At 47.7% G+C, this 18,688-nt stretch overlaps 1 protein-coding gene across 2 annotated transcripts in view; it reads left to right on the forward strand.

Moving 5' to 3' along the window:
• The first annotated feature begins 2,239 nt into the window (after positions 1–2,239).
• Positions 2,240–18,688, forward strand: part of nbeal2 (neurobeachin like 2) — a 93,397-nt gene continuing 76,948 nt past the window's right edge. The window contains exon 1 of one of the 2 annotated variants that reach the window (XM_031904165.1): positions 2,240–2,561. In XM_031904165.1, the coding sequence (XP_031760025.1) occupies positions 2,511–2,561 (51 nt within the window). In that variant the 5' untranslated portion in view covers positions 2,240–2,510. Of the gene's footprint in view, positions 2,562–3,451; positions 3,908–18,688 lie in introns of those variants that run through there. The other variant, XM_031904166.1, reaches the window with a different exon arrangement.

Consider the following 18,688-nt stretch of genomic DNA (forward strand, 5'->3'; position numbering starts at 1 on the left):
ACAGCGCAGATATTACAGATATCTGTCTGTCTATCTATCTATCAATCTTTATCTATCCATATCTATCTATCTATCTATCTATCTATCCATCATCTATCTATCATCTATCTATCTATCTATCTATCCATCCATCCATCCATCCAAACTATTATCTATCTATGTATCTATCTATGTATCTATCTATCTATCATCTATCTATCATCTATCTATCTATCTATCTATCTATCATCTATCTATCTATCTATCTATCTATCTATCTATCTATCTATCTATCTATCTATCATCTATCTATCTATCTATCATCTATCTATCTATCATCTATCTATCTATCTATCTATCTATCATCTATCTATCTATCTATCTATCTATCATCTATCTATCTATCTATCTATCTATCATCTATCTATCTATCTATCTATCTATCTATCTATCCATCATCTATCTATCTATCTATCTATCTATCTATCTATCATCTATCTCTGTCTAGCTAATATATAAATATAATAATAATGAGAGGTAACAATGTGACTAGAGCAGATTTTACATTGCCCTTTGCTGCTTAAAGGGAAATACACAGTAATTATGCTATAGGTTGATTTACTGTAAGCAATTATTTAATTAGTCTTTATTAAAAAGTTGTTGGCACAACTATAGATGATAAATGCTGGAGGTGTGAGAGATTTGACAGTACAGTGTTGGGTGGGAGTGTATGGGCAGTTGATGGCAGTGGGCTGCCGGGGGGGGGCTGCAATGTGCTTTGCCCCTGTACTTTATCCTCTGTTTAATAGAGAGGCAGGTGGAAAATAAACTCTCCTTATAAACACAGTAAAGCTCCCTTGGAGCCAAGTACATGATTTACACAAGTGTTTCCTGGAGATACTGCGGGAGATGCCATTCCAGCCCCCCCCCCAAGCCCTGGGGATAGTTTATCCTACTGATTCTTTTGGCTCCAACACATCCAAATACATTGCCCCTCTGTGCTACAGCCTTCCCAGCGCAACTCCCTGCCCTCACCACTTATTCCCAATGCTGCAGTCTCACATTGTAGCCCACAAGCGAAACTACAACTCCCATGATGCATAGTGGAATTACTGGTGTACATGGCAGTTAAGGAGGAATAACACTGAGAATTGTGTGTTCGTGCAGACACCCCCAGGGTAGACTCCTTCAGCAGTTCAGGTACCTACAATAAATGTGGGTCCAAATGGCAGTGAAGCCAAGAAAATGTGGGTTGCTGATCCAGCTAGAACCATTTAGGTCTCTGGTATCCTCCAGCAGCCATGTCATATAACCCATATATTATGGGAGCCACCCTGATTTGATCTCCCCTCACCCGATCACCCCCAGTAACAGATCCCTCACCCACTGCCAATAATTTGCACTTAAATCCAAACTCAATTGAAATGCATAGAATCATCACCCTCTGATACCCACCCAAAGCAGTTGGGTAGGGGGGAAGGGGGCGGGGCCAGAGTGGGATGGGGCAGAGCTGGGGGTGGGGCAAACATTACCCCCTTCATACATACAAATGCACTTAAAGGACGGCAACCCCAAAAATAATTTATTGAAAATTGTTAGTGCTTTAAAAGATATGTGTAAATGTAACTGCTATTGAAAGCAGCACTTGCTGAACTGCTGCTTGTTACTTTTTAAACAATGTTGCAAAGCTCAGTCTCCCCCAGTGAGTCAGGTCTGTCAGGCTGCTCCTTGTGTTACATTGTTTCAGTCAGAGCCCCCAGGGCAGGGAATAGAAAGGGACACATTGCCTCTAATAGCAGTTACATATACAAATAAGTCAGAAACCATTACAAATATATAAGGAATGTATCTTGTAGGTTGTAGATTGTAAGCTCTTTTGAGCAGGGCTCTCTTCACCCCTTGTATTGGATACTTTATATGTTACTCTGTATGTCCAATGTATGAAACCCACTTATTGTACAGCGCTGCGGGATATGTTGGCGCTTTATAAATAAATGTTAATAATAATAATATAAGTTGCTTAGAATTATATTTTCTTTTATTAGGCAAAAAATTATATTTTCAGCTAACTTTTCCTCTAAAGACATATTTCAGTCAGAGCCCCTAATGGATCCTTTTCTCTTCTGCTCTCCCCGGACAGTCATGGGGTGGGCTCACCTGTGCGGCTCCTCACCTGAGGGGAAGGGCTCAGACCCAGCCTACACGGCACTAATGTAGCGCTGAGGAGCTGCAGTACCGCACTCGGCCACAGGCAGAGGGGGGCGCGCTTGCACCAGACTAGAGGATTGGGGAGGAGGAGGAGGGGACAAGTTCGCACCTTACTGTGTGAGTGTCTATGAGCCCCAGACCTGCCCTCCCCGGGGACTGGATCGTACTTACCTTCCGCTCAGCCTGCCCTACACCTGCCCGGCCAGCCCACTGCACGGAAATGGGGGTAACCGGGCTGTAACCCCGAATTCCTGAGAGCTTGCAACGCACCCCGTAATAAGGGAGAAGGTGCAGCAGCGACAGGAGAGCGGCGGGGCGGCGGGATGGCATCCAAGGAGCGGCTGTACGAGCTGTGGCTGCTCTACTTCACTAAGGTACGGGGCTGCCCACCTGTTGCACCCACATCCCAGGCGGGGAGGGTGTGTCCCTACCGGGGGGCACTGTGTCAGGGGGTGTGGGGCAATAGGGCACCTGTCTCTTCCAGCCACTCCCTGCCTCCCACACACCCCACTCTGGGAGGGGCCAGGGATCCCCAACAGGAGGCAGACTGGGAGCAGCTGGGGTGCGAGGTTAAATGATGCCAGGGGTTGGGTGTCAGGCAAGGATCTGCATGGTATAGGGGTGCCAGGGTAACATGCTGCCAAGTGTGGGGTGCCAAGGCAAAGTGCTTCCACAGCTAAGAGTGTGGGGGTATATGCTGCCAATTGTGGGGTGCCAGGGCAAGGGCTTCCTTGGTGCTGCTGGGGTTTTATAACCAGGTGTAGGGTGCCAGGGCAGGGGGGTGCTTTGTGTGGGGTGCAAGGGCAATGTGCTGCCACAGGTGTTTGGTGCCAGGGCAGGGGGGCTGCCAGCATAGTGCCTGTAGCTAACTGAGTGTGCCAGTCAGGCTGATGTTGGGTTGGGTTTGGTAGGGCAGGGGGGCTGGCAGCATAGTGCTTGTAGCTAACTGACTGTGCCAGTCAAGCTGATGTTGGGTTGGGTTTGGTAGGGCAGGGGGGCTGGCAGCATAGTGCTTGTAGCTAACTGACTGTGCCAGTCAAGCTGATGTTGGGTTGGGTTTGGTAGGGCAGGGGGGCTGCCAGCATAGTGCCTGTAGCTAACTGAGTGTGCCAGTCAGGCTGATGTTGGGTTGGGTTTGGTAGGGCAGGGGGGCTGGCAGCATAGTGCTTGTAGCTAACTGACTGTGCCAGTCAGGCTGGTGTTGGGTTGGGTTTGGTAGGGCAGGGGGGCTGCCAGCATAGTGCCTGTAGCTAACTGACTGTGCCAGTCAAGCTGATGTTGGGTTGGGTTTGGTAGGGCAGGGGGGCTGCCAGCATAGTGCTTGTAGCTAACTGACTGTGCCAGTCAGGCTGGTGTTGTGTTGGGTTTGGTAGGGCAGGTGGGCTGGCAGAGCAAGGTGCTAGCAGTTAGGTGGGTGGGCAAAGGTGTTCCAGGTGTTGGGTGACAGAGGAAGGTGCAGCCACGTGGGGTGGGGGGCACATATGAGCATGTCGCTGTCTGATTTCAGCTGATAGATCATGGGGGCACCTTGCTCCCAGCTTTAGAGAAGCAGAGCAAAGTGGTGCTGCTGTATTGAATGGAGTGACAGCAGGCAGAGGTGGCAGATTCCGGAAGAGTTGCCCCCCGTGCCCCTTATGAGCTGCTCCTGATCTCTCCCTGGCACCCCGTCATGCTGCTGCACCCCCCGTGCCCCCTTTCCCGGGACCCGCGGCTGAGCAAGGTAGGGTGACTTCTCCTCCTTTGTTCTCTCCTTCCCTTTGTAGCTGTTTGATTTGGCTGCCACAGGAGCTGGCAGAGTTAACCCTCGCCTCCCCCGCTGGGGCTCTGAGCTGCTGGGAGTACAATCCCTCTGTACCTATTGGCTCCATCCTCACTGGCACTGTATGGGTTACAGCCAGCGACAGGCCAAGGTGTGAGGCAGCCGGATCCGTATATTTGCGCCCTATTAGTGAGCAATTAACTTGAGTCTAGCACCTGACTTGGTACATTCCGCCTCGCCAGCCTTCTGCCCTATCTGCAGGAAACAGGGGGTTGAACCTGTATTAAATTATCCTTGGGAACAAATTGATATGAAATAATTCAGCCGCTACGTGCACAATAAACCCTGTAATTAAAGGCACATCCGGTATTTGCTTTTGTTCCTCCAGGCTGTCAGGGGATGCTGGGAGTTATAGTTCAATAATGTCTGTGGGGCTGAATATAATAGTACAGAACATCCAACCTATATAACATTGTTTTGCCAATTTACCTGTGCTGTTGCCATTTGTGTTTTTATCCCCAACTGGGTGGCAGGGAGTCAGCTGGCACCCACCAAACAGGGGAAATACACAGTACAATGTGATTGGTCGTGGGGTTGCACTAAAGTTGGACTGACCTGATTTGGCCCATGGGGCTATTTAGTGGGCCGGTGCATTCCAACCTAGGTTGTTGGCCGGCTGAATAATAGAGCACTTGGCTAGTGTGTGGCTAGGGCTAAAGGAATGCCAGTAAACACCCCCTTTTTGCCCTGGGGGTTGTTTTGTCTGGTTGCTGTATAATGTGCAATTACTGAGCAGTAAGGTGCTGCAGCTTGTCCCTGACTCGGGAGGTAATAGGTGTAAAGGGCTGGTTCACCTTCTGGTTAACTTTTATTATTGGCCTATTCCTAGCAACCTTTTAATTGGTCTTCATTTTTTATTGTTTTTGAATTATTTGACTTCTTCTGACTCTTTCCAACTTTAAAATGGGGGTCACTGACCCCGGCAGCCAAAGAACTGTTGCTCTGTGAGGCTACAATTTTATTGTTATTACTTATCTTTCTGTTTCAGCCCTGCTCTGTTCACTTTCCTGTCAATCTGCTGCCTGGTTGCTATGTTAATTCAGACCCTAGCAACCAGACACTAAAATTCCAAACTAGAGGGTTGCTGAACAGAAAGCTAAATAATTTAAAAAACACAAATAATGAAAAATGAAGAATATCACTCTACATTATACTAAAATTTAATTTAAAGGTGACCTACCTCCTTAATAGGCAAGTGGCAGGATTTGGAAACATCCCCCCCCCCCCCAAAAAAAAAAACACAAAACTGTAATTTGGGTACCAGTACATTTGTTTAGTTGCACAAATTTAGGGGCAAATGCAGATGAAATCTAAAAGGAACAACAAAAAAGTGCAGACTGAAGCTAAAAGGAGCAACTGCGTTGATTTCAGGTTGGCTGTGTGAACTGCCCCATAGGGAATAATGGAAACTATCTCTACTGACTTTTATCAGTAAGTAGAAATCCCACCTGAAGTAAGGGAAATGACTGGCATTAGTTAAACACAAGCTCCAGCCTCTCCCAATACGGCAGCGCACCCCCCCCCCCCCCCCCAGCCCTTCTCACGTTTATGTGTGGCCCTGGGCTTCCGTTTGGGATCCAGCCAATGACATTCTAGAATACATGTAGGTTTAATTTCCTCTGTGATGCTGAGTGTGGCACCGCATTTGATGGGTGTCTGTATGGGTTTAATATTTCATCAAGGTGCTAAGGATTCTGGGTAGCCAGTCCCAGTGAGTGGTATCAGTTACTGGCTCTGGTTCTTAGGATGTCCCATTTCTGATTCTCCCTGGAGTGGGTGGGGTCCTGCTGCTATAGACCTGGGAGAACTGACTGGGAAACATGATACAGCCCCGGGGAATAAAGTTCAATGTTCTTTAAACACTGGCATTAGGAATGGATTAAATAAAAGAATATATTGATATCTATATAAGGTTTGGGGCTTATTGGGTGGAATTCATCTTGCCCTGTAGCTTTGTTCCATTAAAAAACAATAAGCAACTGGGCAAGGAGCTGAATTTGTTGCAGCAGTTATACAGAATGGATAATAATAATAATAATAAAGCTATATTATACAGCAACCGCGTAGTCCTGCTTCCCCTAACAATGTAAGGCCACACCAGTGTAGAGCAGTGATTGGCTGCTTGTGATTCAGTGTGCAGCCAGCCAATAACTGTGATCTCTTGTACCCTAGCTGCCCTAGTGGCACGAGAGTCTGTTCATCCATACTGGCATTGCCAACCTGCCATTATTATAGCTGTTTCCAGTACTCCTGACTGCCCCCTTACTGTATCTAGTGGCCAAATGAGACCCCCTATGTGCCCCCCTATCCAGCAGATCCACCCAAAAACCCACCGTTCCCAACCTGCCAGGTATAAGAGCTCAGTTGAGAGGAAAATCACTCAAAAGTTCAAAAATGAAAATATAATTTCTAAACTGCAACAGAAAATATCTAAAAAAAAAAACAAAAAACTGATCTATATGATGTAATTTTCCATTTGAAATTAAAGGGCAAGTGACACCAAAACAAAGGGTTTATGTATAATATTGTGACTCTGCACTGGTTAAACCTGTGTGTTTGCTGTAGGAGCGTCCCTGCAGTTGATATAAACACGGCTGTGTCACTAGGGCACTCATTTGTATAGCACATAAGTGTATCATACAGTAGGCTTATACAGGGGTCAGACTGCAAACCTAAAATAAGTCTTGCTGCCAGTAAGTGTTTTATTTGTAGCTAAGGGACATGCAGATATAACATTTGAAATCATTATGAATAAAAATAAATATACTTTATGGGGTTACTGAGAGATACCATAAAACTATGGCAGCATAGGGATTCTTCTGTACTAAGCACAATTCAGCAGGAACAGCCCCCTAAGTTTGCTCATAGCCTGTACAGAGAGATACCATAAAACTATGGCACATAGGTATCCCCCTGTACTAAGCACAATTCAGCAGGAACAGCCCCCTAAGTTTGCTCATAGCCTGTACAGAGAGATACCATAAAACTATGGCAGCATAGGGATTCCCCTGTACTAAGCACAATTCAGCAGGAACAGCACCCTAAGTTTGCTCATAGCCTGTACAGAGAGATACCATAAAACTATGGCAGCATAGGGATTCCCCTGTACTAAGCACAATTCAGCAGGAACAGCACCCTAAGTTTGCTCATAGCCTGTACAGAGAGATCCCATAAAACTATGGCAGCATAGGGATTCCCCTGTACTAAGCACAATTCAGCAGGAACAGCCCCCTAAGTTTAATTTGTGCAGTAACAGTACAGAGTGAGTAAATTTGCTTCACCAAAGGCTGCACCAGAAATTATCTTTATTTCCCAACCACATTGTGCCGCCATGCATTGCCCTTACCAGGCACAAATGTCAGGCTAAAGACAGGCATAATGGAACAGATGTGGTAGTGGCCATATTGGCGGTTACACATTTGTTTTGACTTTAAGTATATTAACCCCTGGCTTGCTCCCCGAATGCCGCGCTGACCAAGAGGACGGGCCGAAGTCTAATAAAAGAACTTCTCTCACAGCCGCTTATCTCTTTCCAAGCCGCCTCCCTCCCTCAGTGCTGGAAAGTCGTTTAGCATTCAAATTCCTCTGCTCGTTTCCTTTCAGGATGCAACGGCCTTCTCTAGATTAAAGGAACGCCTTTCCAAAAAAAAAATAAAATATATATATATATATATATATATCCCCTCCAGTATACCAAGCTTAGGGGGAGAAATGATTAATGGGGTTATTCACCTTGGAGTTAACTTTTAGTGTGATGTAGAGACCAGTGTTCTGAGACAATTTGCAATTGGTCTTCATTTTTTAATTTTTGTAGTTTTTTAATTATTTCACTTTTTGTGCAGCAGCTCTCCAGTTTGGAATTTCAGCAGCTATCTGGTTGCTAGGGTCCAAATTGCCTTAGCAACCAGGGAGTGGCTATAACGAGAGACTGGAATATGAATAGGAGAGGGGCTGAACACAAAAATAAGTCATAAAAAGTAACAATAACAAAACTGGAGCCTCACACAGCAATAGTTTTTGGTTGCCGGGGTCAGTGACCCCCATTTGAAAGCTGGAAAAAGGCAGAAGTGGCAAATAATTCAAAAACTATATAAAATAAACAATGAAGACCAATTGGAAAGTTGCTTAGAATTGGCCATTCCAATTCTAATTCCAATTATGTGAATTTGCTTGGAAAAGCCAGAAGTGTATAAAATCTGCGCGGCTGGTTCTGACTTCTGAATCAATGTAGCCAGTTAATATCTGTCCGGGAGTAGAATGGGCATCTGTGCCAATCTGACCTTATGGGATGGCTCTCTACGTATTTGTATTAATACAGATACAATCTGCAGATCTATGTTACCTGCTAGTAGTGGGACATAGGCTTAGGGGGGGCTGAAGGCACTGACCCCCAAACAAATGCACTCTCTATGTATGACCACTAGAGGTACTGTTCTCTTGGTGGGCAAGCATTGTGTTGGCTGCTGTGTGTGTATGTGGGTAAATATTCTGTTTGTTTAGTAAACGAATCCCCTATTTAGCATCTGTTTGATAGAAAACAAATAAAAGCAACTACTCTTTCCCTTTACATGTGCCTGTGTAACCTCACCCTGTATTGAGTCACTGCCAGGCTGCCCATTGTCTTTTGCAAAGTGGCCGTTGGTTGTGACACACACACACACACACACACTGGCTTTGCACAATAGCTCCCTGAGTTTATATTTGGGAGCCTAAAGTGAAATGGGAACGGATGCACTGGAGGTCACGTTTATGGCATTTGTTTTGTGTCTGTGTGCGTCTGTATGTGTGTGTATGTGTATGTGTGTCTATGTGCGTCTGTATGTGTGTGTCTGTGTGTGTATGTTTGTGTCTGTGTGCATCTATATGTGTGTGTATGTTTGTGTCTGTATGTGTGTGTATATGTTTGTGTGTGTGTCTGTGTATGTATGTGTGTGTGTGTATGTATGTGTGTGTGTGTGTATGTGTATCTGTGTGCGTCTGTATGTGTGTGTCTGTGAGTCGCTCCAGGTACCCTGAGGGGGCTGTATACTTGCACACTTGCTTTGTCATTAATCAGTTCCACTGTGTATAGTGGGGCCAACACAGCCAGTTAGCCAGGTACAGAATACCCTCCTGTTGTAGGACCCTTAGTAACCACTTAATAGGTCTCTAAGTCTTGTTTATGTAACAACTTGGCAGGCTTCTTAATAATGTCTTAGTAAGCCTCTTATTAGCTCCTTAGCAGTGCCCTTAGTAGCGTCCTGGCAGTACCATGAGTAGAATCTCAGTGGCACCCCTAGTATCGTCCTAGTGGCATCCTTAGTATCGTCTTAGTGGCATCCTTAGTAACATCTTAGCGGCACCCTTAGTAGCGTCTTAGTGGCGCCCTTAGTATCGTCTTAGTGGCATCCTTAGTAGCATCTTAGCTGAGCCCTTAGTAGCATCTTAGCGGCACCCTTAGTAGCATCTTAGCGGCACCCTTAGTAGCGTCTTAGTGGCGCCCTTAGTATCGTCTTAGTGGCATCCTTAGTAGCATCTTAGCTGAGCCCTTAGTAGCATCTTAGCGGCACCCTTAGTAGCGTCTTAGTGGCGACCTTAGTAGCGTCTTAGTGGCATCCTTAGTAGCATCTTAGCTGAGCCCTTAGTAGCGTCTTAGCGGCTCCCTTGGTATCGTCTTAGTGGCATCCTTAGTAGCATCTTAGCTGAGCCCTTAGTAGCATCTTAGCGGCACCCTTAGTAGCGTCTTAGTGGCGCCCTTAGTAGCGTCTTAGTGGCGCCCTTAGTAGCGTCTTAGTGGCGCCCTTAGTAGCGTCTTAGTGGCGACCTTAGTAGCGTCTTAGTGGTGCCCTAGCAGTACACTTATTAGTATCTTACTAGTGCATCCTATTAGTGCCCTTGGTAGCACCCTTTGTGGTGTCTTAGCAGCGCCCCTAGTAGTGTCCTAGAAGCACCAGTAGTAGTGTCTTAAGGTCCCCATACATCGGTCAATTCTAGCGGCCGATATCAATCCCTTAGACAGATTTGGCAGCTAATCGGCCTGTGTATGGGCACTACCGACGGGCCTGCCCGACTGATATCTGGCCTGAAATCGTCCAGATCTCGATTGGGCAGGTTTGAAATTTAGTCGGATCGGGGACCGCATTGGCTCGTTGATGCTGCCCCCGAACTGATGGACGTCTATACCCGTTGTTCTGATTCGATCGTTTGGCCCCAGGGCCAAAAGACTGAATTAGCCCAATATCGCCCACCTGTGGGTGGGGATATCGGGAGAAGATCTAAGCATGTATGGCCACCTTTAGTGGTGCCCTTAGTAACATCCTAGCAGTGCCATTAGTAGAGTCTTAGCAGCACCCTTAGTAGCGCCCTAGCAGTGTCCCTAGTAGCATCTTACTAGTGCCCTTAGTAGCACCCTTAGTAGTGTCTTAGCAGTGCCCTTAGTAATGTCTTTGCTGTTCTGTTAGTAGCACAGAAGCAGGAATACTCTATGTAGTAAAAAAAACTATATGGTGGGAGTGTGTTAAAGAACAATTTTAGGCTGGGTGGGTATATATGATGGTTGCTACATTAAAACCAACCAAAGAATAAGTATAAAAATAGAAATATAAGGGAAGGACAAGCACATAGACAGGGCAGGGCTGACTGGTTCCTGGGCTGAGCGAGGCTTCCTGTCCCAGTCAGATGTTTAACCAATGGGGCTCAGGGAGTTTTGCCCAGCTGTGCCCAATGGTCTCTCCCCGCAGCGCATAGCGGAACTAGTGGCTCTTTTGCATTGCAATGTGTACAACTAACACCTCCCCCTGCGCCTATCAGGTGAGGAGTGGTACTGCAAGCGACAAACGTTGGAAGTGAGTCTGAGCTGCCTGCGTTCCTCTGAGCGGGGGGATATCTGTACTTTCAGGAACCTTCATTGCTGGTGCTTAAACCTCCTTTCCTCATTGCGTATTTCTTTTTTTAAGCTGGTTTTTTTTCCTGTTTTTGCAGTTTATTGGTTACATAGTCATATGTATTTTATGTACTTGGTAATGCCTGATCAGTGATGCTGGGAGTTGCCTGATCAGGAAGCTGGGAGTTGTAGTTCTGTAACATTTGTAGTGGGCTCAGCCAGTATTGACAGCATTGCGGGCCGGTTATATGTTGTATAATGTAGTGCATACTGTTTGGGGCCAAATCAGTCATTTGTAGGCTACAATGTCTGTAACAGCACCCCTAGTGGCCATGCATAGGTGAGACCCCCACTGGGATAGCATATACAGATATAACACATAATAACTAGTGGCCCCGTTCTTTACTCTCCATCTGGCCCCTGCAACGTCAAAAAAATTGCAACCGGTTACAAAGCTGTTTAATTTGCATCTGCAATTCTAAAAGTTAATTTGTAGGTGAACTTTCCCTTTATAAAGCAGCAAGCAAGGGCACCACGAGGGATGTGTCGGTGGGCATTGTGGCCCTGCTGTGTCATTGGGCGACTGGGAGTCTGTACATGGGTTGTGAGCATTAGGGAGACAGGTGGAATGTGAGAAATTGTGAGTAGCCGCAGGGCTACCAGCTGCTTGGTGTCCTGTAGGTGCATGTCTGCCATTCCTTTGGGCCTGCGCTTGGGCAGTCTGAATGAGTGTGACAGCTCTTAGCATTGGGATTCCATTCTACTGTAAGGGGTTAGTGCTCAGTGCCAGTGCTCGGCTCTAACATCTGCCCTTACTGAAAGGAACCCCTTCCTATGTTGATGGCAAAATCTCCTTTTCGCCAGTCTCTGTGAGTCTTATAATGATTGTAATCAACTGCCAATCAAGTTTTCATTAGTGACTCTAGCAGTGGACGTGCCGACTGTAAGTGTAGGGGGCTTTCCCTTACTTTGTTTGGGCCAATCAAAAGTGCCGCAAACACCAAAAAACATGTTTACCAATACCATACATCTCAGCAGAGTTCCCCACATGATTTCCTAAGCAGCGAATGGGAGCTGTAGGGCGGCAGGGAGAATCCTCGGCTGTGTTTGCTTTGCCTTGTATTTGCATTAGAAGGCAGGGCCTGTCATGTGGCAAGTGCCGACCTGCTCAGAATTGTGGGAGTGCGCAGACTGGAGGCTGGCAGTTAGTCGGTACCAGCACTGGGCACCAGAACCGGCTCAGTGGTACCAAAGAGATGGCAGGTCTGGGAGAAATGAAAGAAAGGGAAGGGAAACAAACATCAGCCTTTGATAAATCTGCCCTCATGTATGTTGTAATTGGGATGGTCTAAGCACTGCTGCATTGCAATTGGTCTTTTGTTTTTTTGAGAATGTTTTTGTATTTACATTTCTTCATAGTGAACCTGTGTGGGACCCTGCATACAGGATACAGATGGCATTAAAGACAGATTTAATTATTATTTCTAGTGTCAGAGATCTATAAGCTCGGCCCTCCCTATAAAAATATAGCTTTGTATATGTGAGGCAGAAGTAGTGTAAGTGTTTCGGGTAGCCTGGCGGTGTTTTGGGTAGCCTGGTGGTGTTTCGGTAGCCTGGCAGTGTTTTGGGTAGCCTGGTAGTGTTTTGGGTAGCCTGGTAGTGTTTTGGGTAGCCTGGCAGTGTTTCGGTAGCCTGGCAGTGTTTTGGGTAGCCTGGGAGCTTTAGGGTAGCTTGGGAGCGTTAGGATAGCCTGGGAGCTTTAGGGTAGCTTGGGAGTGTTAGGGTAGCCTGGGAGCATTAGGGTAGCCTGGGAGCGGTAGGGTAGCTTGGGAGCGTTAGGGTCGCCTGGGAGCATTAGGGTAGCCTGCGAGCGTTAGGGTAGCCTGGGAGCGTTAGGGTCGCCTGGGAGCATTAGGGTAGCCTGGGAGCGTTAGGGTAGCCTGGAAGTGGCCTGTGAGCGTTTAGGGTAGCCTGGGAGTGTTTTAGTCTTCTTCTGACCAATGTTTGGATATTGGTCAGATGTTTAAATGCCGTGATATAAAACTAACATTCAGCCTGAAATTGTAGGATAAAGCCCTAAAAGAAAAACAAATGGGAGGATGTTCTGAACATGAAATAGTTGGCAGGTACCAATCGTACGAAAGTGACTCCCATTGTAGGTCCCCACAGATATCGGCAGATACACAATAGTGCGCAGATTTTATCCATATCCGCCTGAAATTTTTAACCTGTCCCACTGACTAAACGACCAATCACCATGGTACAAAAATGATGGGGACAATAATTCTGAGGCCACAAGGCCCTAAAATTGCATGAAACTAGGTTTGGTATGATTTTATTGGTACATGTATGGGCAGCTTTACCCAGACGGCTAGAGTTGAATCTTGGGCGACCATTGTGGGTTCAGGTTGGGTGCGGGTCAGACTAGGGAAGTACACCCTCCCTGCCTTGGTTGGGTGCAGGTCCTACAATGGTGACATTTTGCAGGTTAGGGTCGGGTGCGGGATGAGTTTTTCACCCACAATACTATGGGGAGCTCCAGTAAAGGTGCCATTTTTAATGGTACCCATTGTTTTTAGCCCAAGTTTAGATCTGGTGCCATATTTGTCATGGACTGGCTCTTTTTTTCTCAAAGAATTATTAAAAAACAAAGACCAACTGCAGCCTGCTGCAGAACGTAATGGCCTGCCTTTTCATATTGGAATGTTGGCTTTCTTCTGTGTTCCCTGGCCATGTCCTTAGCTGCCCTCGTTAGTGTTCCCCAGCCCAGGCTCTGCCCTTGAGGAGGTGACCGGCCTCTAAGCATTGTGCTCTGGGCAAACAGCTCTGTTTGTTTGGGGCAAGGAACTGAGTGAGAAAACAAACAGCCTGTGCTTGCCCAGGGAGCGTTTGGGAGGAGTGTCAGGTAGGGGCCACCTGCCCAATCGCTGCAAAACACAAAAATGAATAAATCTGCCCCTAAGTGTATATAGGATATAGGGTCGCCACCTTTACTGGCCTTCCTGTACTTTCATCTTTCTTCCCTATTAATAACATTGGCATCAAGCCTGTATCTGTGTGTATATATATATATATATTTGTTATCTTTACCATAAAGCAAGGCAAGGCATTCGACATGAGTATCAGGAAAGGCTCTGACACACCTAAGTAGAAAAAGTTACCTAAAAAAAACCTAATTATTTCCCCCAGAAAGCATGTGATTAATAAGGGGCTCTTTAACTTTCCATTGGGTTCACCCAGTTCTACACCATAGATCACTACTTGCGGGAATGCAAAACAACACTTGGTGTGAAAGTCAGTATGTGTCAGCCAAGGCAAATATACCCAGACCTCTCCTGTAATCCCAGAGATCCTTGTTCTGGGACTCAACCTGGCTGCTTCCTAGCATCAAGTACAGAGCTCGGGTATCTTATAGTGAGAGACTAAGAATGGGCTCTGAGGGCTACTCAACTGCAATAGTCTGCAATACTAAATGTACCAAGTATTGAATTGTAAGAGTGCACATAATTGCAGATTTGGTTTATAAATTGAGAGGGAGAGAGAGCAGACTTGCTTGTTGGGGTTGGGGGTGAGGGCAGAGCTGCCTGCTGGGGTTGGGGAGAGAGTGGAACTGCTTGTAGCTGCTTGTTGGGGTTGGGGAGAGAGTGGAGCTGCTTGCTGGGGTTGGGGAGAGAGTGGGGCTGCTTGTTGGGGCTGGGGAGAGAGTGGAGCTGCTTGCTGGGGCTGGGGAGAGTGTGGAGCTGCTTGCTGGGGTTGGGGAGAGAGTGGAGCTGCTTGCTGGGGTTGGGGAGAGATTGGAGCTGCTTGCTGGGGTTGGGGAGAGAGTGGAGCTGCTTGCTGGGGTTGGGGAGAGAGTGGAGCTGCTTGCTGGGGTTGGGGAGAGAGTGGAGCTGCTTGCTGGGGCTGGGGAGAGTGTGGAGCTGCTTGCTGGGGTTGGGGAGAGAGTGGAGCTGCTTGCTGGGGTTGGGGAGAGATTGGAGCTGCTTGCTGGGGTTGGGGAGAGAGTGGAGCTGCTTGCTGGGGTTGGGGAGAGAGTGGAGCTGCTTGCTGGGGTTGGGGAGAGAGTGGAGCTGCTTGCTGGGGTTGGGGAGAGAGTGGAGCTGCTTGCTGGGGTTGGGGAGAGAGTGGAGCTGCTTGCTGGGGCTGGGGAGAGAGTGGAGCTGCTTCCTGGGGCTGGGGAGAGAGTGGAGCTGCTTGCTGGGGCTGGGGAGAGAGTGGAGCTGCTTCCTGGGGCTGGGGAGAGAGTGGAGCTGCTTGCTGGGGCTGGGGAGAGAGTGGAGCTGCTTCCTGGGGTTGGAGAGAGAGTGGAGCTGCTTCCTGGGGTTGGGGAGAGAGTGGAGCTGCTTGCTGGGGTTGGGGAGAGAGTGGAGCTGCTTCCTGGGGTTGGGGAGAGAGTGGAGCTGCTTCCTGGGGTTGGGGAGAGAGTGGAGCTGCTTGCTGGGGCTGGGGAGAGAGTGGAGCTGCTTGCTGGGGCTGGGGAGAGAGTGGAGCTGCTTGCTGGGGTTGGGGAGAGAGTGGAGCTGCTTGCTGGGGTTGGGGAGAGAGTGGAGCTGCTTGCTGGGGTTGGGGAGAGAGTGGAGCTGCTTGCTGGGGCTGGGGAGAGAGTGGAGCTGCTTGCTGGGGCTGGGGAGAGAGTGGAGCTGCTTGCTGGGGCTGGGGAGAGAGTGGAGCTGCTTGCTGGGGTTGGGGAGAGAGTGAAGCTGCTTGCTGGGGTTGGGGAGAGAGTGGAGCTGCTTGCTGGGGTTGGGGAGAGAGTGGAGCTGCTTGCTGGGCTGGGGAGAGAGTGGAGCTGCTTGCTGGGGCTGGGGAGAGAGTGGAGCTGCTTGCTGGGGCTGGGGAGAGAGTGGAGCTGCTTGCTGGGGTTGGGGAGAGAGTGGAGCTGCTTGCTGGGGTTGGGGAGAGAGTGGAGCTGGTTGGGGAGAGTGTGGAAATAGACATAGATCACTTTACCTTACCATGAAGTAGTCGGTAGGTAAGAGGTAGGTGCACGAGTGATGGCACAATGCTGCTCCAAAGTTCTGATTAACTGTGCCAATAAAAACTTTATAGCTAATTAATTTACAAGTCTATTATTAAAGTATTAATTAGCAGATATGCAGGACACAGCACCACCACACCCCAAAGGCATATATTGTGTGCACCTATGGGTGTTTCTCATTAGCACAGCCTGAGATATTAGTCTATGGAGCACCCAGGAATGAGTTTATGTTGTGCCAGTGCCAGGGCTGAAGGGTGAAGACACACAGAGCTACTAGTAGCAGCTACTTGTTGTGGATACAAAAATAGACAATGCTGGTCGTTTTCTGATAATTGTCCCTATGTGTGTTTTAGCAGAGCCAATTCTCAGTATTGTCTATGGCAGGTTATTTTCTGGAGTTTAGTAGCCGTGACAAGTAGCTGCTACTAAGTAGCTCTGTGTGTCTTCACCCTGAAAGCCAAGCGAAGGAGACTTGATAGTCATGCCTATGTTACTAAGCAACCTACAGTACACTCCATAAAGGAGTGTGAGTGGGGTTGGTCTGGACCCTCCCCCCATTACCCAATCATCCACATTTGGCGCTGGGTGTAATGGTGGGTATGTGCTGAAGGCCAAACACAAGTGTATAGGGCTGTATGTAATGCCACGGGCAACAGTTCTCCATGTAACCGCAGTGAGCATTGGTTATTGTAACCACCCAACAATGTTAAATACTAACTGCTGATTGGTTGCTTCGAGTTACCAGCCTGCCCTGACCTTCAGTCTCGTGACTGGGCATTGCCCGATACCCTCCAACGCCATATACTCTGGGGAGCAATGCAGGGAGAGAAGGTTCTGGAAGTAGAGTCCTGTGCAATTCAGAAAGTCCTGGGCCTTGATTTGAGTGGAAAATACATAGATTAGGGTAAATATAGAAAACCTATAACAATGCCAGTCTCTGCTTTTAGCAGCATTGTGTGGTGCCCCGAGGAACAGGTGCTGTGCCCTGCCCACAACCCATCCTTTAGGAAGGGCTAAATTGCTGCTTTGTGTGGTTTAATCCCGGGGACAAGTCACTTTGTGACGTTGCAGTAAGTGCAGGTGTGTGTGACTTTTCTCCGAGTGATGCAGGTTAGAAGGTCACAGGCACAAGGAGGAGTGGTACCTGCTATTGTTAGTGGCACCCGTATATATCCATATACCTGCGTGGCTCTGGGTGCTCAGAGCTCTCGTGGCGCTGCCTTTTTGTATATTCAACCTTTATTGCTCGCCCTTCCACTCGCAACTAGCAAAGGTGAGGCGTCCGGCTGTAAATGGGCTCAGGCTGTAGTGCGTCTGTACCCCCCGCTGTCTTATAACAAGGAGAATGGTTTAGACCTGACATTCCTCTGAATGCTAGGAGAGATAATGAGCTGTGCTGCCTGTGCTCTCAGGCATTATACATACAAATGAAGCCATTAGAGAGGAGTAGGGTACAGTGCCCCCCTGGGCTCACTCCTGTATTTCTTGCTCTATGAACAATACCCCAGAGGGGGGGCTATGGCCTGACTCACAGCTCTGTGGGCTACGGTGCCGGCATGTAATATACTGGCCCATTAGTGGCTAGTGGCGCAACACAATGGCCGCCAACTGTAGCCCTATGTTTGCACAAGGCTCACCGGCACTTTAATTGCAGGGTGTGTGTGAGGCAGCCTTAACCCTTTGCTTACAGAACCTCCCCATAACAGATCCCATACCCGGCACATACAGCAATCCCCTCTCCTTAGAACCAGTTATAGGCCGGAGGGTCAAAGATTGGTTTGTTCAGTTGTACGGCCAAATGACTGGATGTTGGTCTGTGTATGGCCAATGGAATAAGTGCTGGCATGGGGAATTCCGCTCAAGCCCAGTAGCAGCCAATGAGAGGTTTGCTTTAGTTTAACAGTAGGAGTTGTAAACTGCTAACTAACTGCTGATTGGTTGTTATGGATTACGGGATTGAAATAATAAGCATGGTCTTGCTGCCTGATGGCTTTGATATGTCTAATCTCACTTAGCCAATATTTATAGCTGAGACCATAAGAAGATACCATAAAACTATGGCAGCATAGGGATTCCCCTGTACTAAGCACAATTCAGCAGGAACAGCCCCCTAAGTTTGCCCATAGCCTGTACAGAGAGATACCATAAAATTATGGCAGCATAGGGATTCCCCTGTACTAAGCACAATTCAGCAGGAACAGCCCCCTAAGTTTGCTCATAGCCTGTACAGAGAGATACCATAAAACTATGGCAGCATAGGGATTCCCCTGTACTAAGCACAATTCAGCAGGAACAGCCCCCTAAGTTTGCCCATAGCCTGTACAGAGAGATACCATAAAACTATGGCACATAGGGATTCCCCTGTACTAAGCACAATTCAGCAGGAACAGCCCCCTAAGTTTGCCCATAGCCTGTACAGAGAGATACCATAAAACTATGGCAGCATAGGGATTCCCCTGTACTAAGCACAATTCAGCAGGAACAGCCCCCTAAGTTTGCTCATAGCCTGTACAGAGAGATACCATAAAACTATGGCAGCATAGGGATTCCCCTGTACTAAGCACAATTCAGCAGGAACAGCCCCCTAAGTTTGCTCATAGCCTGTACAGAGAGATACCATAAAACTATGGCAGCAACGGTATATCTCTTCCCCATTAACAACAATGGCATCAGGTATCCGTGTCATTAGCCAGGTGGCACCCTACTCACACCCTTTCCCCAGGTATCTGCACCCTCTTGTTTCCTGCGCACCCACACCCCTGTCCCTGACTCACTAACCCCCTGTGTTAGAGTATGTTCCCAGGCTCTGCTCCCTATTGTTCTTTGTTTAACTGTTGATCAA

The sequence above is a fragment of the Xenopus tropicalis genome, chromosome 6 (genome assembly GCF_000004195.4).
Source record: "Xenopus tropicalis strain Nigerian chromosome 6, UCB_Xtro_10.0, whole genome shotgun sequence".
NCBI classification, from domain to species: domain Eukaryota; kingdom Metazoa; phylum Chordata; class Amphibia; order Anura; family Pipidae; genus Xenopus; species Xenopus tropicalis.